Source organism: Sinohyriopsis cumingii, chromosome 12, assembly GCF_028554795.1.
Source record: "Sinohyriopsis cumingii isolate HCF-2022 chromosome 12, ASM2855479v2, whole genome shotgun sequence".
In the NCBI taxonomy this organism is placed as follows: domain Eukaryota; kingdom Metazoa; phylum Mollusca; class Bivalvia; order Unionida; family Unionidae; genus Sinohyriopsis; species Sinohyriopsis cumingii.
The window spans coordinates 19,576,739-19,603,045 of NC_142972.1; the positions used below are offsets into that span (position 1 = coordinate 19,576,739).

At 37.8% G+C, this 26,307-nt stretch overlaps 1 protein-coding gene across 4 annotated transcripts in view; it reads left to right on the forward strand.

Moving 5' to 3' along the window:
- Positions 1-8,908, forward strand: part of LOC149786051 (synaptotagmin-1-like) — a 128,626-nt gene extending 119,718 nt beyond the window's left edge. For all 4 annotated transcript variants that reach the window (XM_089976343.1, XM_089976342.1, XM_089976341.1 and 1 more), the window contains one exon: positions 2,842-8,908. In XM_089976343.1, coding sequence (XP_089832469.1) covers positions 2,842-3,027 — 186 coding nt within the window. In that variant the 3' untranslated portion in view covers positions 3,028-8,908. The remainder of the gene's footprint in view (positions 1-2,841) is intronic.
- The last annotated feature ends 17,399 nt before the right edge of the window (positions 8,909-26,307 follow it).

Here is a 26,307-nt window from a genome sequence, read left to right on the forward strand (position 1 = left end):
TTATGTATTGGTAACAAAATGACACAGTGTATTTGTAACAAAAGGACACAGTATATTTGTAACAAGAAGACACACAGTCAGTGTATTTATAACAAGAATACACAGTACATGTGCTTGTAATAAGAAGACAGAGTCAGTATGTTTATAGCAAAGGACACACAGTCAATGTATATACATTTATAAAAAGAGGACACACAGTTAAGATATGTAACAGATTTTGTGTCATGTCCAGAAAAGGAGGTAGGGGGAGATGTAATATAATGTAAGGGAATTTGCTTTGGTAAGCCAAAAAAGTAGCATTAGTAGTTAGTTATGTTTTTAATTTTAAGAAAGTGTCATATCTAACTTTATTTACAACCATATATTACAAACCAACTGCAAAAAGCATTTTATTTTTTACAAGTATATGGTACAAACCAACTGCAGAAAGTATTGTCTCAAATCTGTTGTCACATAATGTGCCAGCAGAAAATTACAAGTGGAACAGTGTTGACTTTTATTTGCTGGTGCAGTATGCGATGATTGATTACCTACACAGTGTGCATTTGTACATGTGTTAGAAAACCTGTTCACATTTTGAGTACAGAGTATCTCAGCAATATAATCCTTTCAACATAGCAACAGAAATAACTCTGACCAATGATATCCAGCTAGATTAAAGTTTCATTTATCTAAAATCCCAAGTTTATTGTAGTTGTTCTCGAAATTTTGTTTTGCACATGTTTAATATCAGCCACATGGGATTGGTAAGTACATTTTTACGGATCATTCTTCCTCTGTTTTATATGGTTCTTGAAGTTAGCTCTAATCCATTCTATTGTGTAATTATTATAGCATGTGCTTGACAATTAAACTGCTTTATTGTGATCACATTTAAAGTTGTCTTACTGGTATGAAATAGTGTGGATTTTACATTTAATAGCAATAATATACATTTAGCATACAGATTTTTTGTGTAGAGATATGGCATTAAAAAATAATCACAAGCAGAACTGTTGTACATACCGACAAGATCCAGCTGAAAACTACATAGACCCAGCTCTGCTTATCATAATGTGAAGTTTGTTCTGAGTAATCAGTAGAACAGTGTAGACCCTGTTCTGTCAGTGCATAATGTAAAAGCAGATCAAGGTCTGTGTTATTTACAGTTGGACCTGACTTATAAGTGAGTATATATGGTAATTTCTTTTCAGGTGGTATCTGTGAAAAAGGTATACTGGACTTAATAAGACCCTTAAATGTTTAGTTTGGTAAATGAGGATAGATTGCTTATGATCATAATGAGTAAAGTTTGTTTTTTTTCACATTCATTTAAATGCATTGATTTCAAAATAAATGTTACTGTTGTAAAAGTTTAGTTTCATATGATGTGTAAATTAAACATAGAATCCAAAGATTTGTTGGGGTTATACTTTGCATTGTTAATTTGCATGTACATTGTTTATTACCATCCAGTATGGCAAGGAAAGAAAACTAATTTTAGATGTGTTAATCAGTATGAGCATGATAAGCTGATTACAATATAATCAAGCTTTTAGTATACATTGATGTGATTAGATTGCTTGAAGAATCATCAAGCATTTAGAACACATTGATGTGCTTTGGTTGATTAAAGAATTGCTAATCTTTTAGAGTAAATTGATGTGTAATAATTCGTTTACAATTTTATTCAGATAAAATAAATTGTTCTTGATTTTTTAAAAGATATACAGCATTATTTAGCAATTACCAACATGAAATTTTAAAATTAAATTCTATCAACTTTAATTATGACTATAGCCATTCTTTGATGCATATTTCATGAAGAATCAGTTTGTATTTAGTTTTAATTGGATAGCTCATTGATGGATATTAAAACTAAATGCTCGACACTCCAATGTTAATATATTATCCACTGTGTATTATCTCTCTGTAAACATATGCTGTTTTTAAATACTTATGAAAAGTGATTAATTATCATTGAGCAATGGAAAGACAAAACGAAGTGAAATCATATTGTAACTACTTCATACAGATAGATCTGTTTCAACCAAGTTTTAATTATTTGTATATGAGGACTTTTTTTAAGACTATTATAATGATGCCAAGAAATCTTCTTTTGAATAAGTATAATATCTTTGAAAGGAGAGAAATAAAATGAAAACTTTGTCAATTTGGATCTAACCTGAGAGGGAGCATCATGGTGTCATCCCTTGTCATATTTGTGCAATAATTTGTTATTTTTATCTTCATCATTCTTATTTTTGGTGAAAAATAAAACAAATGTTTAAAAAAAATCTAATATGACCTTGTTAAACTTTTTTGCTTAATTATTGATGACCCAGTTTGACAACACACACACACACACACACACACACACACACATATATATATATATATATATATATATATATATATATATATATATATATATATATATATATATATATATATATATATAGCACAAGTTGGGTAACTAGCCTAAGGCTCTGGTGGAGCTGAATTTTATTCTGAAATAAATTGCTTCTTGGTAAATTTTTCTTCACATGTTGATATTGAAATGTGATACATACATATTTAAAGAACATTAGATTAAATAAAATTAATCATCTATCATGTCGTTGGCTTTGTCAAAAATGCTAGTCACATTTATTTTAAATTCTTGTTGCATCATTTAGAAATAACACTTGCAAACATTTAATGTAAATCTTCACAAAAAAACTAAGAACATAGGTTTCTCACCTGACATGATGATAAGTTATTTTTGATCATCTTAGGTGACAGAAGATGTTGATTTTGCAGAGGTAATGTTTTACAAATGTATAACAAAATGTTTATATTTTTTTTTGTGATGATTTCTAGAAAGTGACACTGATCATCACGGTGGTTGACTATGATCGCATTGGCACATCTGAACCAATTGGCCGTGTAGTCCTGGGTTGCAACTCCACAGGAACTGAGCTACGCCACTGGAGCGACATGCTGGCCAACCCCAGACGCCCAATTGCACAATGGCACACATTGCAGGAAGTACCAGAGAAGAGCTAAACTCGTTTGCTACATTGCGCTTTGGAAATTACAAACCTATGGTTCAATGCCAAACTGATTTTGTTGTATATCATCTTTGTTCAAACTTATATGTAGTGTTGCTGTACATGTAGACCATTGTACTGAAAAAGATTTTTAATTACTGAAGAACATTAGATGAATAAAGGCCAGTCATATATTTAAAAAAAACAAACAATAACAACAAGTTTTATTATTTGGTTATTGGTGATATTAGTTCCACTATTACTTTTCCAAAATTAAGGACAGACTTTACTTATGCAATAAAGTGAGTCTAGGAGATGATCAAGCATGCAATAATAATTTCTTTTAAAATACAAGTTCCAACTTTGTAAGAATGGCTGGAGAGTTTTAACTGTGGATGGGAATTGTGTATCCAGCATAAACTCATCATTATTGTCAATGTCATAAAGATAATGCTGTCAGGTCGTTTGTGTAGACATTGATGTTTCCTGGCTTTTGCATTACTTTGGCCTTACAATACAGTTTAATTAGTTTAGAGTTTTATTGGGTAAGGGTCAAAGCAGGGAAAAACTTAATTGTTTGGTTATAGTTATTCTTCTAACTGTACATATTGGAACACGTATATAACAAGAGTTAACCATTCCATTTCCATTTGAGTAGCATGATGAAGTGAGTAGTGAAGTGAGTAGAACTGTTGATAGAACTGCAGTTTATCATGAATATCTTGTGTGCAACAAAGTTGAAAATCACCAAAATCAGAGAAACAATACAATGGCAATTCAGTACTGCAGCCAGTTGTTTTGTTCAAATAGGAGAGAAGGAAAAGAGAATAAAGTTGGAAAAGTTGTGATATCTCACAGATTTATTGAAAAGTACATAAAACTGATAGAAACGTTTTTAAATTGCGTTCTAAAACATTAGTGGTGTGCCACTATTCATAATGGATTTCACAGTCAATTTTTTCCAAATTATATTCTTTATTTTGAGAATATAGGTTGTGTAATAATCAGTCATGAATTTTTTGTATCATAAAAGATGCAGAAACCCAGACCCAGCATTTGGAGAATCTCCTAACACAAAAATCTTTCTTTTGGAAGCTTTTGTACATAATGTTTATGTTATATTTGAATGGTGTGGCAGTCAACGCATACATGTAACTTGACAAAAGACAGCAAGATGGCTAAGTTAAAGTAAAATGCAGTTCGTGTAATGTAGTACATCCATTCTCATAAACACAGCAATTTTTTTGGATCATCTTGTAATGAAGCAGATAAAGAACATTAGTAGTCTCATATAAAATGTTTTTTCTTATCCAAAAGTTTGTTTGAGACCAAAGTAAGTTTCCCTTTAATTGAAATTATAAAAGATATTTCTGTTACAACCTTTTAAGGTACTGTCACCATAACAGTTTTTCAGTTCAATACATGCTGAAAGTTGTCTTGTATAAAAATTAAAGAGACTAAAATATTTTTTTTTTGTTAAAAATATTTTGTCTCAAAAAATATTAGCAAGGGGAGAGAGGGAAATTGTGGGCAGTAGTATTATTGCTAGTTTGTTGAATTGAGATACTCTCCATTGTATTACACCTGCAATATATACTTTAACAGAGATGCTCATCAGTGGTGTTACACCTGGAGTGTATAACTAGACAGAGATACTCTCCATTGGTGTTACAATTGCAGTGTATAACTAGAGATACTCTCCATTGGTGTTACACATGCAGTGTATAACTAGACAGAGATACTCTCCATTGGTGTTACAATTGCAGTGTATAGCTAGACAGAGATACTCTCCATTGGTGTTACACCTGATATACTCTCTATTGGTATTACACCTGCAGTGTATAATTTAACAGAGATACTTGTCATTTGTGTTACACCTGCAGTGTATAAACCTGCAATTATACTCTCCATTTGTGATACACCTGCTGTGTATAACTTGATGTACTCTCTATTGGTATTACACCCGCTTTGTATAATTTGACATATGCTCAGTTATTGTAACACCTGCATTGTATAATTTGACAGATATGCTCAGTTGTTATTACATCCATAGTGTAAGAGTCAGCACAATATTAGTAATGTAATGAAATGTTATGCTTTCTTGTACTTGTGAACTGCACTTGTGAATATTTATTTCTGTGATATTTTAGTGGTTGAGAGCATATCCTGTAAATTGGCCGCTGGACAGAAACCACCATGATATTGTGTTTAATATCTTCTGTATTTTGAAATCTGTTCTTTAAATATGGTCCCCATGCTGATGCCATAACAGTACATGTACCCCTTATTAGCTAACTAATTAACAATATGCACATCTTGAAGGAAATATTACTCATGAAAATTAAATTCAGATTTTTTTTAACTTGCAGTAATATTCATTCATGACAGTTAAACTATTTTGCATTGGATTTCAGGATAACAAAAGACCAGCATGAAGGAAGAATTAATATTCAATACGAAATCTGATTTAAAGACTTTTTAAAGTCACTGGTGTAATTTGTGAAATTTGTTTAAAATCACTCATGTAATTTGTGAATTTTAAAAAAATATTATTATGTTACTAACTAGTAAACATCGAGCCCATTTTTCCCATATGTTTTTATTATTGTAATTATACACATGTAGGATACATATACATGCATTTGTTAGCTGTCTGCAAGCCCAATAGAATTATCAGCTGTAAGCTCAAAAAATGATCAGCCATAAGCCAGTAGAACTGTCAGCTGTAAGCCCAGTAGAAGTATCAGCTGCAAGTCCAATAGAAAACCAGCTGCAAACCCATTAGAATTATCAGCTGTAGCCCAGTAGAACTGTTAGCTGTAAGCCCAGTATAAGTATCAGCTGTAAGCCCAAAAGAATTTCAGCTGTAAGCCCAATAGAACTGTCATCTGTAAGCTCAATAGAAGTATCAGCTGTAAGCCTGAAAGAATTATCAGCTGTAAGCCCAATAGAACTGTCATCTGTAAGCTCAATAGAAGTATCAGCTCTAATCCGAGTATAATTATCAGCTGCAAGTCCAACAGAATTACCAGCTACAAACCCAATAGAATTATCAGCTCTAAGCCCAATAGAATTATCAGTTGTAAGCCCAATAGAATCATCTGCAGCAAGCCCAGTAGAATTAACACCTGCAAGCTCAATATAATTATCAGCTGATAGCACCAGAATAGTTGACAAAACCATTTTCCATTGAATGGTGAACCCAGAACTAGGGCAGTATTAGGCCTAACACGTTGAATTGACTTTCTCTACCATAAGGAGAAAAACATCCCAGAAATATGTCTTAATACTTAAGTTTAAATTGTTTATAAATAAAACTTTTAATATCATTTGGATGGAAACAAATTTTCAGTGTAAGGTTATTGCTTTTTGACTGTAAGTGCTTTTTTTATAGAGAATCTCTCTGAAAATTCAACACCGAACTGCCTTAAAAATATTTACAGTGGATCAGCAAAATTTATGGGAGCCATTTAAGCATCTGACATTATTGTGAGCTTTGTTCAGTATAAAAATACATTCATCTGAAAAATGGTATTTCAAACTAATGTGACGGACCCTGTTATACTAAGGCAATGTTTAGTGAGGAAAAACATTTTATGTTCCTTTACAGAAAGCTGCAAATAGCTATTTTCTAAGCTGACATTATAAATTTGCTGGGATTTCAAGAAAGTCCATTCTCGAGATACTCTTTCCACATACCCATTAAGTATTTCTCCAAAGTATGAAATTTCAATCCATGATATGCAAATGATGTGAAGATTTTGCTTTTGTGTGCATGCTTATTTGACAAAGACCCTGGGACAAAGAGATAGTAATAGAAAATCTTGTAGCAGGCTGTACAGGATGTTTTGTCATTTATGAAATTTGTGTAATTGGATGTTGGATTGGCCTAGAGAATGGATTTAGGCAGATTAAATTGTTTAGCCAATATGGCCAATAAACCTGTCATCAACTTTTACTGTCTTTATTTGCTTTCCATGTGTATGTGATACAGATAACTCTTTTCTTTACATTCCAAATGATACCTTTTATTTTATTTTACTTACTACGAGAATTAACAAAGATCTGAATGTATTTGATATTTTCTCTATTTTAATTTTAATTTTCAGACCCTTTAATAATATTTTTTATGTTTCTTTACACAATAAATGTAATGCTGTACTATATAAGCACATATGATTAATGAAATCCATGCCATCATCAAGCTTTAATAATGTATTGATCATGTATGTCAATTTCACAGTCTGCTTTTCTCAAATCCACAGTGAATCAAGTCAGTTGATGTCAGTTTCACAGTGTAACAAGTCTTCTTGTCTCAGATCCACAATGCAGTATATAACATATTTACAATTAAACAAGTCAGTTATATCATATCTAGTTGATGTCAAATTTGAGTTTTTCCACACTTCTTTGATGATTGATTTCACTGTTATAGATGTTGAAGCTAAATTCAAACCATATATAATGTAAAATTTCTTGATACAACAAGCAACAAACATTCAGTTGATTGTTTTTAATTATATTTCTACAGGAATGTGCTGATATGACATTAAACATACACAGAGATATATATATATATATATATATATATATATATATATATATATATATATATATATATATATATATATATATATAAAATTTGAAACCACCTTAGCTTCTTATTAATTTTAAAAATATCTTATTCTATTTTTAGTTATCTTTGTCTACATTTTGTAAACAAATATCAGAATGGAAAACAAATGATTTGACCTTTCTAGATTGCAAAATTTGAGTTCCTGATAGTCCGCTTTCTTTGTCAGCCTTTTTATAATGAAGGAACCGTTTTTGGTTTTGAAAGTCTTCAAGAAATTAGAAGATTATGAACAGTTAGATTTAGTGTTTGATGAAGGACTAAGAAACTGGAAAAAATCCTGAAAGATTGTAATTGATGGTTTATTGATAGCCTGGAAAAACAAATGTAATTTGTGATAAATTCATTTACCATGTTTGGTATGTTTGAATTTTTTTAATCAACTTGCTTGATCATTTGATGACTCAGAGGTATAAATGTCCTGGATCATTTATCATGTATTTAAATTTCTATTATCATGCCATGTAAAGTCAATCATGTCTTTATCATGCCATGTAAAGCCAATAATGTTTTTATCATGCCATGTAAAGTCAATCTTGTCTTTATCATGCCATGTAAAGTCAATCTTGTCTTTATCATGCCATGTAAAGTCAATCTTGTCTTTATCATGCCATGTAAAGCCAATAATGTCTTTATCATGCCATGTAAAGTCAATCTTGTCTTTATCATGCCATGTAAAGTAAATCATGTCTTTATCATGCCATGTAAAGTCAATCTTGTCTTTATCATGCCATGTAAAGTCAATCTTGTCTTTATCATGCCATGTAAAGTCAGTCATGTCTTTAGGCATATGCCTCTGATGAGTGAGCAGAGTGATTTCTTTGCACTGCTGGCTGTTTAAAAAGGTTAATTTCTTCATAATTTCATTTTAGGACTTTCAAAAACCGACTTTTTAATACACACAACCATCAGAGCAGGTTGGCTGTAAGTTATACATGCAATTACCAAGTGAAATTGTGCAATACTTATATAATAGCAATCCACCATATTAATGAAAATATCTGTATTCTGGTGTCAAATCCTTTAATTGTTGGTATATTTGATTGCTTAGCCATGAAGTCAGTTAATTTGTTCTAGTGAACTTTATTTAATATATGCATTAGACAAATAATTTTTCTTCCTATCATTCAGGTGTCTTTTAGCTGTGCTATTTTAAGGTCACATTTGTAATTAAGACAACAATAATAGATATCATCCTTCTTAAGATGGGAAAATGTCTTAGAAAAGGTTGTTTTGTTGGTAAAAATAAAGTCTTATTGTCAAAGCAAGGTATTTTGTTGTTTTTGTTGTGTTCTTTTCTCATGTCTCCATTGGAAGGGAACCAGGAAACATTGTTTCTATTCATTGCCTTGTTCTCATGGGTTGAAGTTCTCTGGATATTTTTGCTCTTTAAAATGACTGACAAAGGACAATGTTAGACAACTTTGGATTTATGTGCAGGGGTCCCCTGTGAGTACAGCATTTGAAAATAAACTTTTAAGCAAGTTTTATATGATATTAAAATTAAATTTTTTTTCTTCCATTGTTTTAAAATTACCTTCTCTTAAGATATATTTTTAAAAATTACTAATGTGCGGGACCCCTGTGAGCACAGAGCCTGACTGGGTCAAATCGGTTCAATCGGCCTTAGGTCGGCCTTGTTTCGAATTTCATGAAAGAAAAGGTTTAGCAGTTATACCATAAACTGGACATTTTTCTGGACATGTTATTTAACATATAAAATGATGCACATCTACAAAACCTCCTCTCACAAAGAATGACCACATTCAAAAAAGACATTAAAAGTTATACACCATATAAATGATGCAGAATCTAACACAATTTACATGGTGTCCATCTCAGATTTTGAAGCTGCAATTTTCGCAAATCTTTAATTTGACATCTAGTAGTTAAAGTAATGAATGGTACTTTGGTACCAACGGTGAGGCCACAAAAACTTGTACCCAAGACAACAGCTTGTATCAGAGATACACTTAGTTTTAAAGTATTTCAAACATAACGGGGGAAAACTGAAAGATGAATTGAACAAACTTAATTCTAAATTCAAGTGATGCAAAGGAAGTACAAATCATTGAGATTAAAATCGTATTACAGCTGGTTGGCTAGTTTCATGGCTGTTTCAAGACATTGGTTATACAATGCCAAGGAAATGTGAGCTAAATGCCTTTTGAAGGACACTAAACAGTTGACCCCTTAAATTACATGTCCATTACTCTACCAACTGTGATATCATCTCTTTTTGCTAGTAGAGGAAACAAAAATACATAAATTAACAACGAATTGCATGTGAATGAGTAAAATGAGTGAATATTAGTCAAGTGTATTTTGCACAAGAAAAAGCCAGTTTTTACATAAGTTGTTTTTAATTTAATTCATTGTGGCAGAATTAACAAGTCTGGGCAGCTGGTTGTGGGATTTCCTACTAGCATTTAGCAGATTAAAGTGTTCTAGAGTTGGTCTAATCTGTTTAAGGATTCCACGTTTATTTGCAGATGCAAATACTGTTGTCTGAATGTGCAAAGTACCCTAACATGACAAGCTTTTCAATAGATAACAGTAACATTAACTTTCAGCAATTAATTTTTAATCTGCAACAGTTTTAACATCCCACCCTATCATGACTAGAAATAACTCGAGAGTAATGGACAGAAACAAATGCTTCAAGGATAATGTACCATTGGAATATAAAACTACACGATGTTTTATTAACTTTTTATAATATTCATCATGACTGGATCAAAAACTGTTGAATGCAGGAGATCATTGCCAGCTGATGATTTTAATTCTACAACAAACAGAGATGGACCGGATGTAAAATGAAAGTTGACTGAAAAACGAAAGTACTGGAAGGTTAAATAAAGCACTAGGCCATATGTAATCTACATTTTAGCATACAATTGGAAGCTAAACATATCATGGTGTTTCTTCAGTCAGTTGTTTAAAGATTTTAACCCTTCTGTCTATATCAGAGTAGTGACAATCATTCAAAAGGCTGATAAACAAAAAATTACAGTGAGTCAAAACCTTATTGCAGATAAAGGGGAAAAATAAATACAATTATTTTGAAAATCAAGATTCTGATGACATTGTCATATTCAGATCCATTATTGTAATCTGATACTCAGAAGTACAAATGAGAAATGCTAATTTAGAAGTGTTAAAAAACTCCATAAATTGACCATGAAATAAAACCAAATCATTGATATTAACACACAAATGTTGAGGAGTTGATAGAGATTATTTTTTGTTTTCAAACATTTTATACAGGTAGTTTAAACTGCAATTATAAATGCAGTGACTAATTATAGAAATAATATGTTAGCACTAAATCAGGTAAAGATTGATTAGAGAATTTAACTTATTATCTCATCATTATCTGCTACACATTTCTGTTCAACCAAATTTACTGAAAATTGGCTACTTAAAGATAGAATTAGTTTTTTTATATATATCCCCAGGGTTGTTTGAATGTTTGATTTATATTGTCTGCTTGTCATTTATCCGTGACTGAAGGTAGAATTTTGGCCATCTTGATTATTGTCATGTAATGTCTACCTGATTTTGATCATGGTTGTAAGTGTTCAGCATGATGTTTACTGATATATAAGTTCAAAGCCTAACTTGCAAATTAATGCATTTTTCCATTAGAAATGAACAGTTTCCATAACATTCCATTGCATTGCAGGTAAATTGACAGTCTATATATAAAGAAGAGTAGGTAAACAATTATTCATTCCTGTTTCATATCCGTCTTTGGGAATCTATGATTAGCATTTTTAGTTGTGTTCGGATATAATTGGAAAATTCAGTTATTCATTGGAATTACACAGTCCTCATTTATAACTTTTTGGACTAAAACGCTACTTAGAAATTATTGTGAATTCTATCAAGGACATTCTGTATTAAATCATTATGATACTACAAGACTGTTGTTACTTAAGCACAAAATAAACTATTGGTGCATTAGCACATTCAATATTAATGGTATTCATTCGGAACATGTATACTTTTGGATTTGTGATAGAACATTTAGGATTATTTGGGATTTAAATCACAATAGTGTACACGTCTTTTGAGTTTTCGCTTTGTATTCTTGGGAAATAAATTGTTGTTGAATTTTACTAAACTTGTTGGTTTCGTTTCTTTATGTTACTTAGTTTAAGACCATATAGTAGTTAGATGGTAAATAAGACAGTATATCAGATTTATTGTTTGACGTTTACTAAAGGTAAAGATATGTCGTGTTTTATGAATGACTGCGGAAATTTTAAAGACGTAATAAATAAAGCAACTAACCAAACAAGCTTTCAGCAAAACATTTTAAATAAACGCATAGGTGATCATGCAAAGGGCCAATTATGTTAAAGAAAAAACACGTTTTGGGGTTTTCTTCTACGGGCGAGAAATGCAATAGAAGCTGCGAAGAAAGTCATGTTAATCCGAACGAAATAAGGAGGAACTGTAGATACCCTTAAACGGACTACAAGTTATCCACTTTTAGTGTCTTTAGAGTTTTCATTTGGCTATGGAATAGATTTCTTACAAACATGTCTTAAGGACCTACTCACCTAAACTATACAGATTGTTAACATTTACGAACAAAACGAATGAACTTGTCCTTGACTTTTCACATTTACCATTAGAAATTGTCTGTCCATCATTGTCCAAGCAGTATTTTCAGTTTCATTTGTCTTATATATTGGGTATAATACCAATTCCCAATTCTTAATCCACTTTCAATGACGAGGTTCTTATCATAGTCTGTGAACAGTTCTAATTCAACCCCCGATGTTTTTCGGCATGCGTCATGAACTTGTTCCGGTGCAGTGTAATAATTTAGTTAGTACATACTCCTTAAGAATGTCACAGAACATCAATGCATCTTTCTAATTGTCATGTAGAACTCGGGTATTTTCAGATGTAAATGTTCATTGGTATCACATAGACACGGGTAATCGTCGCTTGATATATTTCAAGCAGTTACAATATAACATAGCTGTTCATTTAGTTATTGGATGTTTCGCAAACTCTTTCAAAAATGTCCATATGCTCGCCTGTTTGTTTGTTCTATTTCATGTTTGTTTAAATTGTGTGTTTGTAAACTGTTTCAGTGTTTCTATAAATTTGTCGTTAGTTTTGTTGTTGTGGTTGCTAAGTAAATCATCAGCGTAATGTTAATTCTCGTAGAGCCCCATACATTTTAAAATGTTGAGGTCAATAACACTGGTCAACAGTGAAATCATTACTGACTTGAAAAGGCCCTAATCTGTAGTATTTTGGTGTGCCGAACACGAATATAACCGTGAAAAATTTGTATTGGCTCTCGTTTTGAAGATATTCATATACCTCATTTTCTATGTTTCACTGCGTAAATTTCTCCAGTAGGACTGCAGCAACATCCGGAATAATGATGTAACATTGCATAATACCATCATGCTCACATCATCCACAGTTGATTGCATCATTTTCTGATGCAATGCAATACTAATGCCATGCGGCTGCTGAAGTAAGTTGACGTCAGCAGTGTACTATACATGTGTAGGCCTATTATACTAATGCCAGGCGGCTGCTGAAGCTGACGTAAGCAGTGTACTATATAAAGCCCAATCAGATAGGTTCAGCATTTAAAATATTTTAGACGTTGTGCGAGACAGTTCAAGCTACTGTTACATAAAACTTATTATTTTATCCATTTACGTACAATAAAGAACAGTAATGCCTCGAAAGTGTGTTAATACCGCGGACAATTTTTGCTATATTTGTGGGGAAGTGACATTTGCCAACCAGAAGAAAAGTATCAATTCTCAAGTGAAGAAGGCATATCATCTTTACTTCGGATGCAAGGTTGGTGACCAAGACAAGCCTTGGGCTCCGCATATATGCTGTGCTACATGTACAACACAGCTTTCACAGTGGTTGAATTGCAAAAGGTCATCAATGCCGTTTGCAGTCCCAATGGTGTGGAGAGAGCCAAGCAACCACCTAAATGACTGTTACTTCTGCTTGGTTCCTCCTCTTTCCGGCGGAATAACGAAGCGAAAGAAGTCGAGAATAGTCTACCCAAACATTCCGTCTGCATTGAGACCAGTTCCACATGGTGAGGGACTTCCTATTCCAGAACCTCCAGCAGAATATTCTCTTGATTCATCTGACGAAGACAAAGGTGAGTCGACCTGTTCTTCTCCTGGTCCATCAGCATGCAGTGATCCAGATTTTCACTGTGGTGCATCATCAACCCCACACAGAATAACACAGGAAGAACTAAATGACCTGATTCGTGATTTGGACTTATCAAAGAACAAGGCAGAATTGCTAGGATCAAGACTCCAACAATGGAATCTTCTAGAAGAAGATGTCACAATTACTGCATATCGAAAGCGCCACCAGCAATTGGAGCCTTTCTTCAGAAAGGAAAGTAATCTGATATTCTGTTCCGATATTGAGGGCCTCATGAATGCTTTAAAAATCACTCATGACCCACAAGAATGGAGACTATTTGTGGACTCTTCGAAACTGAGTCTCAAGGCTGTGCTTTTGCACAATGGAAACATTCTTCCATCTATTCCAGTAGCGTATGCTGTCCACATGAAAGAGACATACGATAACTTAAGGCAGCTACTGAATTCCATTGAGTATAACAAGTACAGCTGGCACCTCTGTGGTGATTTGAAGGTAGTTGCCCTTTTAATGGGACTGCAGCAAGGATATACAAAATACATGTGTTTCTTATGCGAGTGGGATAGCCGAGCAAGGGAAATGCACTACATGAGGAAGGAATGGACTCACAGGCAGAATGTAGCCATTGGAGAGAAGAATATCCAACACCCAGCTCTGGTTGAGGCTCAGAAAATCTTGCTACCACCCCTTCACATCAAACTAGGTTTGATGAAGAACTTCGTGAAAGCCATTGACCGGACTTTGCCAGCATTCCGATACCTGCATGAAAAATTCCCTCGACTCAGCGAAGCAAAGATTAAAGAGGGAGTTTTTGTGGGTCCTCAGATTCGAGAGCTTTTCAAAGATGACCGGTTCAACAACTTGCTGGAAGGTGACGCGAAACAAGCATGGAATGCTTTTCGCCTAGTTTCTACAAACTTACTCGGAAATGTTAGGGCAGAAAACTATAAGGAACTAGTAGAAGACATGTTGATGAAGTATAAGAAACTTGGCTGCAATATGTCTCTAAAGATTCACTTCCTTCATTCCCATTTGGATTTCTTTCCTAGCAACTGTGGTATTGTTAGTGATGAACACGGCGAACGTTTTCATCAAGATATCGCAACAATGGAACAAAGATACCAGGGAAAATGGTCCACTACAATGCTGGCTGACTACTGCTGGACACTCCTCAGAGATGCTCCCGAACAGCTGTACAAGAGACAGGCGAAGAAATCTAAGATGTAGTGAATGACTTGATTTTTTATAGGTAGGCTATTACAGTTGACCTTTTACTATTGGAATGCATTTCGTTATGTAAACATTAATTTCTTGCAGATTACAAAAAAACTAGAGCCAATTTTGCAATTTGACTGTCATATTCGTGTTCAGCACATAAAAATTGATAAGAATTGACTAATTTTATTTCAGTAACATGACTTTTGTAAAAATTTGTTGTCCAGTGTAACTTCAGTAGTGAAGGGGGACACTTTACGGACAATGGGAATTAGCATTAAAAACACCCTTGGGACACTTTACGGACAATGGAAATTTAACATGGAGAAAAATCGTGGGACACTTTACGGACAAGGGGAATTAACATGGGAATAAATCGTGGGACACTTTACGGACAAAGGGAATTTAACATGGGAATAAATCGTGGGATACTATACGTACAAGGGAAATTTAACATGGGATTTTTTTTTAAAAAAAAAGTTTTTTTAAAATTTAAATTTAAATTTAAATTTAAAAAAGGGGTAGGCAATTCAAAAGACTATCTCTTTTCGAGAAATATGGCTGGCCCTGAAAAGGGCCTTTGGGTTTTATGTTAATGTATTCATTAACATAAATGGCACCGCATTGGTCTTCTTCTTGTCCTTAGGCTGCGTCTTACTGTTGGTCCGTACATCAGCACTCTTTTCAGGCATCCTTGTCTTTCGACGTAGATCCTACGTATCCACAGGCTGGTGTTGGTCCTGTGGACAACGGTCCACTTCGATCGGACATACATGAGCAAGTCTGTCCGAAACATCATGGAAGACACAAGGGTGGATGACTCAACTGTAGTCCACATCTTGAAGCGACGAGAACAGGTGAATCAATGCACTGAACGGCGCTTATTTATAGGCGGAGGAAGGATTGAAACGGATTGAGTTCATTTACCAATCCGAACACGCGTTACAGAATTCAGTCAGCTCGCATCCAATCCGAAGAGAGCAGTCTGTGACGTCACGTAGTCAATATAGATTCGCTAACGCTTGTGTGCAGTCAGTCTATGCGACAGTGATTCAACATGACGGAAACTCAGAAAACGGTCCATTGGGGTGCACCAGCAGGGGAGACTGCCCAAGGGAACTCGGACTTACTTTCAGAAGAGGTGAATTGGGATTTTGTGGATTTTCTCTCCTCGCAAGAATTTGTTCCGGAACCTTCGTTACTTTCTTCATTACCGCAAGTGGAGAATTTTAGACAGAGACAGAAAGAAGAATTGGAGAAATTTATACAACGACAAAAGGAAGCGGAACAAGCTTTTCTCCTACAGCAACAGCAACAAGAAGAAGAAGAGGTAAGAAAAAAACAACAGCAAGAAGAAGTAGCAGCAAAGAAACAAGAGGGTGAAAATCAAACGGTCACGGTACTGTTGGACATTTTAGCGGAGTTAAGAAGTCTGAAACAAATGTATCAGACTTCTTTATCACGACCGAAGAGAATACGACCTTCCCGAGCCAAACATGTCAACCCTGTGACTAAGCCTACCGTACCACCCTTAGTGATTTCAACCCAATCATCATCATCATCAACATTACGCAGTCCAGAAGTAGGCCTTGGCCGTGGCAAAGGCTTAAGGCAGTTAAAATTGATTGCTTAAACTCACCCCTACACCATGAAGAAAAAAGGCCCTTTTCAGGGCCACCCACATTTCTCGAAAAGAAATACAATTTCAATTTGCCAATAACTCAAAAAAACTCACCCATGTTACCCTTATAGTACGTGTCTGTGTATGAGTGCGTGAGTGTAGCTTCTTATTTTAAAATCACAACTCAAAGACACTTACCTTATATCATTCATTTATTCTTTTCTCCATTTTTTTACAATCCAATTCACAATTTATAACACAACACTTTAATAATAAGTTCATTAATTTCTTCTTTTCTCCTTGTTTAGTCTCTCTGTTTTTTGAATTTCTTCACCGTCACACTCTTTTCCTCTTCTTCCTCCTCGCTTTCTTCCCTTCTTCTTTTTTTCTCCTGTTTCTTTTTCTTCACCTGTCTTCTTTCTTCCTCAGAAGAATCCCTCTCTTCCTCTGAAGAATCCCTCTCTTCTTCTGAAGAATTCCTCTTTTCTTCTGACTCCTCTTGTTTCTTTTTTGGGCAATCTGGAGACCAATGTCCTTTTTCTTGACAATAATAACAGGTATCTTCACTTTTGTCTCTTTTAGTCCCTGTTTTTTTTCTTTTTTGACGGTCTGGACACTCTGAAGACCAATGCCCTTTCTTCTGACAGATATAGCAAGTATCTTGACTTTTATCTCTAAAGGAAGGAGAGTAGTCCGTAGGCTGGTCTGAAGAGAATTTTCTAATGACCCCTCGCAAAGCTCTGACGAAACGTTCCATCTGGTCAGTCTCTTCCATCGTTGTGCTCGGCTTGAGAGTGAAATGAATAGTGAAAGGACAAGACACACACCCTTTTATATACGCTGGTCTGCCAGGACTATAAAGTAGTTTATGGTGTTTGAACTTGAGTCATTTGACTTTTTGCTTTCAAGATGAAACGATCCCATTCATTCGAGAAGAAAGAAGAAGAAAGTAAGAGGCAGAAACGTGATCTATCGCCTCGTACCAGGGCTGAAATCTTGGCACAAATTCATGCCAGTGATTTTGAAGAGGACATGAGTGAACCAGAATCCAAACCCTCTAAACCAAGTTCACCACCCTTTGTCAACCCTGAAAAGTACTATTCCATTCGAGAGACGGAAAAGCGCTCCTCTAGAAAATTTAGAACCACGGCTTACAAATACACGGTGAAGTTTAAAGATTTCAAGTCCGAAGTACCGTTAGAGAAAGCAGAAGTGTTCATCACTGAGGTGTGGGATTCTTTGCTCACTGCACTCAAGCGACAATGTCAACCCAAAGAAGACGATCGTTTGAGACTTTCCATACAACACGACGGTTTGAAATCCCCTGTTTGGATCGAGTTTAGCACCCCTGCAGAATTAACTGCTTCCAAAGTCATGGACAAGATTCAACACGTACAACAATCTAATGATCAGTTTGACATCACCGATGGTAAAGCCACACTGGACATGACCCACGTCTCTCCTCCTCAAGGGACTGGACGCAAAAAGATGTTATTGGTGGACGACCTTCGCAACACCAAAAAGAGTCTCGTCCGAATTGACAACCCTCATGACCAGATGTGCTTAGCCCGTGCCATCGTGGTGGGACGAACCTATGCCAACAAGAACGACACGGTAGAATGGAAAAGAACCTGGGACACTATTCAACGTTCCCATCGAGCCAAACAAGGAAACGAAGCAGAACTCCTGTTGCAACAAGCTGGCCTGTCCAAAGACACACCCTGTGGCATTCCTGAGATGCAAAAATTGCAAGATGCCCTAGCTCCACGCTACACCTTGAAAGTGCACCCTCAAGAAGTGCGCGGACCTCTGTTGTTTCGAGGCCAAGACTTTAAGGACGGAAAATACATTCATCTTTATCATCACGATGAACATTTCGATACCATTACCAGTATCACCGGATTCCTGAAATACGGTTATTACTGTGAGAAATGTGACCATGGTTATAATAATCGAGAGCAACACAAGCATTGTGGATCGAAATGCACAGGATGTTTGGCCTCTTCACCCTGTCTGAGCGAAGAACCAGTGCCTTGTTCCACTTGTCTGCGCACGTTTGTCAGCCCTACCTGTTACCAACAACATCTGAAAACGCAAGGTTCACAGAAGAAATGCGCTTGTCAACTGCTGAGATTGTGCTCTACGTGTGAACAAGTCATACGTACCAATAATACCAAGGCACACGTATGTCGAGGAAAGAAAAAATGTCACATTTGTCACCACATCGTGGACTTGGAACACCAATGTTACGTGCAAAAATACCAACCCCCACCAGAGAAAGAGGACGGTCACAAGAAGAAAGGCAATTTCATCTTTTTCGATTTCGAATGCATGCAAGAAACTGGCATTCACATTCCTAATTTCTGCGTGGCTCATCGAGCGTGCGAGAAGTGCATTCAAGAACCTATCTTCAGTCATTGCCCTCACTGCAGCAAGATACCCGGAGGGCGTGAAAAAATCTTTCGGGGACCGAACACGTTAGCCGATTTTGCCCAATGGGCCTTAGACCCCGTCGACAAGACGTGGAGCCAAGAGGACATCGAACGTTACGGAGATTGTCATCGTCATGCCACGGTGATGGCTCACAATTTCTCCGGATACGATGGACAGTTTCTTCTCAGATATTATACGGAACAAGGCACCGAGCGTCCTAAAGTGACTTTGAACGGAGCCAAAATCATTTTCATGCAAGTGGGACAAGTGCAGTTTAAAGATTCGATGAGCTATTTGGCTATGCCTTTGAGTCGAATGCCTAAAACGTTTGGAATGACAGAAATGGCTAAAGGGTACTTTCCACACTTTTTCAATACGGAAGCCAATCAACACGCCGTTCTACCCCATTTACCCGAGGCTCACTATTACGACCCCGACAACATGCGTACCGAACAACGAGAAGCTTTCTACGCTTGGTACCAGATTCACGCCTCGGACCCCTTCGACTTTCAGGAAGAAATGCTAAAGTATTGTCGTTCCGACGTGGACATTTTACGGCGTTGCTGTGGAAAATTTCGAGAACTGTTCATGGAACACGGAGGGGTCGATCCTTTGAAAGAAGCTTGCACCATTGCCAAAGCGTGTTCCTTAGTGTATCGACAACGATTCATGCCTGAAAAGACCGTGGCTGTCATCAGTCCTCAAACGACCCACTTTGTCAAACGTCAATACTCGGTCAAAGCCCTACGTTGGTTACATTACTTGTGCGACAAGGAAGACAAGTGGATTCAGCATGCCCGCAACGGAGGGGGCGAAAAGACCATCGGAACGTATTCGGTCGATGGCTGGGACTTAGAAAACCCCAAGATTGTGTACGAGTTTAACGGTTGCTTATTTCACGGATGTCCCGTCTGTTACCCTGACCGTGGCACTAAAAATCAGTTTTTGCAACGAACCATGGAAGACTTGTACCAGGACACTTGTCAGCGGCGCCTAAAGTTGGAACAGCAAGGATACCAAGTGGTGGAAATGTGGGAACACGAGTACGATCACCGTATGAAAACCGATCCCGAGTTTAAACGCCTCGTGGAAAGTTACCAGTTCGTGGACCCGCTGAACCCGAGGGATAGTTTGTACGGAGGAAGGACCAATGCCACCTGTTTGCTGTACCAAGCCGACGAAGAGATAGGAGAAGAAATCAAATACTTGGACGTGTGTTCGCTGTATCCCTACGTGTGCAAATATTGTCGTTTTCCCGTAGGGCACCCACAATTGCTGACGGAACACATCGACCTGAAAAACATTCGACAATACGAAGGCTTGATCAAGTGCAAAGTTTTGCCTCCCACGAACCTCTACCATCCCGTCTTACCTCACCATTGTCAAGGCAAATTGATGTTTCCCTTGTGCCGTACTTGTGCCGAAACGTGCAACCAAGACCAAGCTTGTCAGCACAGCCAGGAAGAACGTGCCTTGACGGGAACCTGGGTCAGCGTAGAATTGTTCAAAGCTATGGACATGGGATACCAACTGTTAGAAGTGTACGAAATTTGCCACTTTCCCAAGACACAACAATACCGCAAGGGTGACCCCACGCAGAAAGGCATTTTCGCCGACTACGTGGATGCCTTTTTGAAACTGAAGCAAGAAGCCAGCGGCTATCCTTCCTGGTGTCACACTCCCGAAGACCAAATACAATTCAAAGAGAAATACTACGAACAAGAAGGCATCACTTTAGACCACATCGAGAAAAACGAAGGCAGGCGATCGTTTGCCAAAGTGATGTTAAATTGCTTGTGGGGCAAAATGGCACAACGACCGTGTTTACCCAAGACGGAATATTTGACAGAACCTTCCCGCTACTTCCAGATGATTCACGACAAAACCAAATACATGAAACACGTGGACGTCGTTCGAGAGAATTTGATCTTGGTCAATTACGAAGAAGATCTGGACTTTGTGCAAGACGACCCTTTTGGAAATGTCATCATTGCGGCTTACGTGACAGCCCATGCTCGCTTAAAATTGTACGAAGCTTTAGAACTGTTAGAAGAACGCGTCCTGTACTTTGACACGGACAGTTGCATTTACATCCATCACCCGATTCAACATCATCCTAACATCGAAGGAGACCGTTTAGGAGCCTGGACAGACGAGCATCCCGACGACAAGATTCTAAGTTTTGTCAGTGGCGGTCCCAAAAATTACGGCTACGAATACCGTGACAAACAAGGAGAAGTGCACACGACGTGCAAAGTGAAAGGACTGACTCTGAATTATCGTACCAGTCGAGTGGTCAACTTTGGGGTATTGAAAGAAGCCTTGCAATCGGGAGAGGATGGAAACTTTAAAGTGACCACCTACCAACCGAACAAGATTGTACGTTTACCCACTCACCACATCGTCAGTCGGCCCTTGGAAAAAGTCTATCAAATCGTGTACCAGAAGCGAGTTCGACTTCCCAATCATTTCACCTTACCGTATGGACACGTTGGTATAAAACATTGGTTGTAAGAGGATAGTTACCCCACCAGAAAGATGACTTCGCCACAGCAAGAATCGAGTGAGAAACCCGATGAGAACTCCAAGTTCAAACCCTACCATTTTCCAGTCTTCTTACCTGACTATTGTGATTGTGCCCGTCGATTGGACACGTTTCAGAAATGGCCTACGAATAGGGAAGGATTACCTTCTTCGCATGTTTTAGCTAGAACAGGATTTGTCTACTTGGGACCTGAGTCAGGATTGGGATACGAGGTACAGTGTTTCGCTTGCGGACTGAAGTTACGAATGGATCTATGTATCTATAAAGATTCAGCTATTCTGGAGCATACTCGATGGTCTCCGCACTGCCCTTACCTTTCTATGGCCTTTCCACCCATCACACTACGGTACAATGTTGACGGTACCTTAGAGACGGTACCTTCCAGAACAGGACATAAAAAACGTAAAAAAGGAAAGATGTACAAGTTGGAGACTGCATTGAGACTAGTATAAAAAAGGGGCTATGGTCAAGATCGATAGTTCATTGTGACTACCAAGACCGAGCGAACAAGATGAATACTTTGAAAAAGACATCGTTTCAGTTTGGGGATTGTAAAAAAGTTGTATCTTCCTCTAGTGTGACTAATACTGGATGGATAAGACCCATGCATTGCGACGGAAAATGTCCGGAAGGAAACTGCGATTGTCCATGTGGTTACCATTGTAATTGCGTAACGGAGTTTGCAGACGAGTGCGATTGTGAGCCTTGCGATGGGACCGATGCTGTACCTTGTGACCTGAGCGATGCCGTAAAGCATCATGGGAACTTTAGTACCCCTACCCCTGTCATGGAAAGTGATGCTGTGCGTGTCAAACCTGTGGGATGCGAAAGCGATGCTGCTCGTCCTCTTGGACATTTTACTGGGTTTCGTTTTAAAGGGGAATGTCGACCTTCACGTTTACCTCCCTACGGATGTCATCCAGCCCTGAGCAAACTCCTACCCATTTCACTCAACCCTCATCGAAACGAACCTGTGAAAAACGAATATTCGTTTCCTGTGCGTTCGTCGGAATACTGCGACTTTGAAAATCGTCTTCAATCGTTCAAAGGAAAATGGCCAAAGTATCTGGGAGGACCGACCCCCGAAGAATTAGCCAGAGCCGGATTTTTCTACTTGGGCGAAGGAGATAAAGTCAAGTGCTTCAGTTGCGGTGTGTCACTTCACCACTGGGAACCGCAAGATTCGGCCTACGTAGAACATGCTCGATGGTCACCGAATTGTCATTACTTACCTTTAGTGGGACCGAGACATTGAAGTAACTTCTTACCATAATCATCTGTTCATGGATACTTTACAAGAGAACATTCGTGCTTTGCCTGTGGAGTTGAGAGAACGCATTTACCGAGAGCTGGTCAAAATACAAGTGAAACGTAAAGAACAATTGCATCCGATACGTCACCGGTGTTTGAACCACTGGTACCTGAAGGCTATACAAGGACTGATTCAATTGAAAGTGTTCCATTGGACAGACATTGATCAACGACCTCCTGGTTATAAAAAGGAATGGTTTGGTATTGACGATTCTATTTACTACATTGTAAACGTATTGCATCGAATTCCAGAGGAAGAGTTAACGAATTACCAACATCTTTCACACAATGTCAACTTGGTGAAAGAGGAAACTTCTGAACGAATTGTCATGTGTAGATTAGTGACTCAACGATTTAAATTCGACACTGAAGTGAAACCATGTTTGTGCAAAGAGTACATTTCTTGTGTCAGACCAAAGAGGATTTAGTATGACCTATTCATGGATACTTTACAAGAGAACATTCGTGCTTTGCCTGTGGAGTTGAGAGAACGCATTTACCGAGAGCTGGTGAAAATACAAGTGAAACGTAAAGAACAATTGCATCCGATACGTCACCAGATCTTTAACCACTGGTACTTGAATGGTATAAAAGAACTGATTCGTCAGAAATTCTTTCAATGGTCAGACATTGTTCAACACTTTGAGGTCGCTAATGATCGACATGTTCATGATTATGGTTACTTCGAGATTCACCTACAGCAATACATTGAGGAAGACAAGTTAAAGGATTACCAACATATTTTACGTGGAATCTACTTAGAGGAAGAGGAAACACCTAAACGAACTCTGACGTTTCGGTTACAGTATGCAAGATTTAGATTCCCTACTGGAGAACGAAGATCTCTGGCTAGAAAGTACGTCTATTGCATCCGAAAAAAAGAGAATATAAAAAGAGGCTGCCATGCCACGGTTTATGTCACATGTCATCCAACAGATTCCGTGGAAGGAACTCAATGACCATATTCAAACCGTGGATCATTACCATCAATTATTACAAGAACTGTATCCATTCAATTTTGGACGACAAGTGGTGTGTGTCTTAGTGACTTGTTTTCTGGGATTTCGTTTACCAGCCGATTCTTTGTGGACTCTTTACGATCAGTACTTACCACCTCCATGGCCTTAAATGGTCACGAAAAACTCCTTTTGCTCAAAGCCTTGCGTTTTCATCTGGATACTTCTCGACCTCAACAGGAAAAAAAGATTCGTCAACTTTTAGCGACCCAAGACGTGTATGACGATGTGTGTGTAGCTTGTGACTTACACCCTCATTGGACAGATGTTCGTGATTGGAAAAAGGGGGGTTTTGAGGCTTGGACCCAAGAAGTGGCCCAGTATGCACAAGAGTTGTTCAAGGAAAAAAGTTACTTTTCAACCCGTGTTAGTGACGGTGCCAGAAGAACCCGTCACCGAGAACAACCACTCGCTTCAGGACAGGACTGTCATGGACATGCCTGAAAGGTCATTCCGGGAGGACACTTGTGTGACAATACCTCATGTAGAGACTGTAAGAACATTACACACTGTCCCTAGGACATCTTGGTTAACCAAAACATGTTGTACAGACACTTGTTTATATTCCACTTTGATCGCTTTGCTGTGTTTTATATTCCTGTACATCACTATTTGGGTTGTATGTATTTTTGTCTTTCGTGTTCATATTTGAAACATTCAATAAACGTGTTCTGAAAAAGTATATAAACTCTTGTCTTGTTTGTTTTTTCGTGTCACAAGTGACATTTCTCATACCATGGCTACCTCTGCTGTCTCTGCTCCCTCTTCCTCTACTGTCAAAGTCATCGACGAACACTTAGATCGTGCCTGTTGGGAGGCTTTGTATCTTCGCCATCCCTTTAACATGCTCATTGCTGGACCTAGCGGTTCAGGCAAAACCGAATTCGTCAAACGTTTGATCGAACATAAACATCATTTGATCGATCGGCCCCCTCAACGGATCGTGTGGTGTTACAAAGAGTGGCAATCGGCGTACAGCCTCTTGCGAGAAAGTCAAGGCGATTCCATCGTGTTTGTGGAAGGCATTCCTAAAGAAGACGACGGCATCGTCTCTGACTCCCGTCTAACCCATTTGGTCATTTTCGACGACATGTTAGGAGAAGACGAAGAAGAAATTAAATTGTGGTTTACGCGCAAAGGGCATCACCGTAATGCCAGTGTCGTTTACATCACCCAAAATTTGTTTCAACAAAGTAAAGCCCATCGCACCATCAGTCTCAATGCGCATTACGTGGTCTTGTTTAAAAGCCCTCGAGATAAATCGCAAGTGCAAGTCTTAGCCAAACAGTTAGGAACGCCTTGGCTGACTCAGGCGTACGACGATGCCACTCAAACGCCACACGCCTATTTACTCGTCGATTTGAAACCTACGACCCCCGAGGATTTGCGATTTCGTACCCACTTGTTTCACCACTGGTGCCAAGACGGAGGGCCTGTCCTGTACACGTCTCCGTCCTCGACTTCATTTCACTCCCCATAAAAAAATCTATAAAAACCTCAGACCCTTTTTCGTCTGTCTCACACAGTGTGAACATGACGTCCCTTCAGTCACATCTTCCCGTCAAATTGATTCGTGCCTTGTATGGCATCAGCCGAGAAAAAGATCCACAAACACGAGCCCGTGTCTTAGAAGCTAGTCTCAAAGAAGTCTTACGATGGTTCACGGTGACGGCACGTCAATTACTCCAAGGAATCATTCAGATTCCTCATCAAACCCAACGCTTTTTCGATCGAAACAAAGTCGCTTTGGTCCAACTGGCCGATCCCCGCATCGACACTCAAACCAAAAAACAAATCATTTTGAAACCTGGAGGGAGCGGTACTCTAGGAGGGGTCATCATTCGCTCACTCTTAAGATGGGATCCTAATGCCCCCAAAGTTATCCCCAAGACAAAAGTCCAACGAAGCCCCAAGAAGAAAAAGAAAAAGACCAGGTCCCCAAGAAGAATAACTTCTCCAGTGGCAGGACCCTCCTCTTACCAGACACCACCACCATCACCCCGGAAAAAGAAAAGAAGCCCCCAGAAAAAGAAACAGAGAAAAAGTCCCCAGAAAAAGAAAAGTCCACAGAAGAAGAAGAAAACTAGTCGCAAGAGAGGCACTTCGGCCAGGACGCAACCTTACACTCGCAAGCCACGACCTGCCACAGCGTCTCCGGCAGCCTCACGTTTGTCCACTTCTCCGTTGATGTCACCAGGAACTGAAGAGTACTTGGAGACGTTGATCACACCAAGAACTTCTCCGTTGATGACCCCCAAAAGAACTTCCCCAGTGGCAGGACCTTCCAATTTAGCGGCAGTGGCTGCTGCTCACAAAGTACCTTCTCCCAAAATCAAAGTCCATGA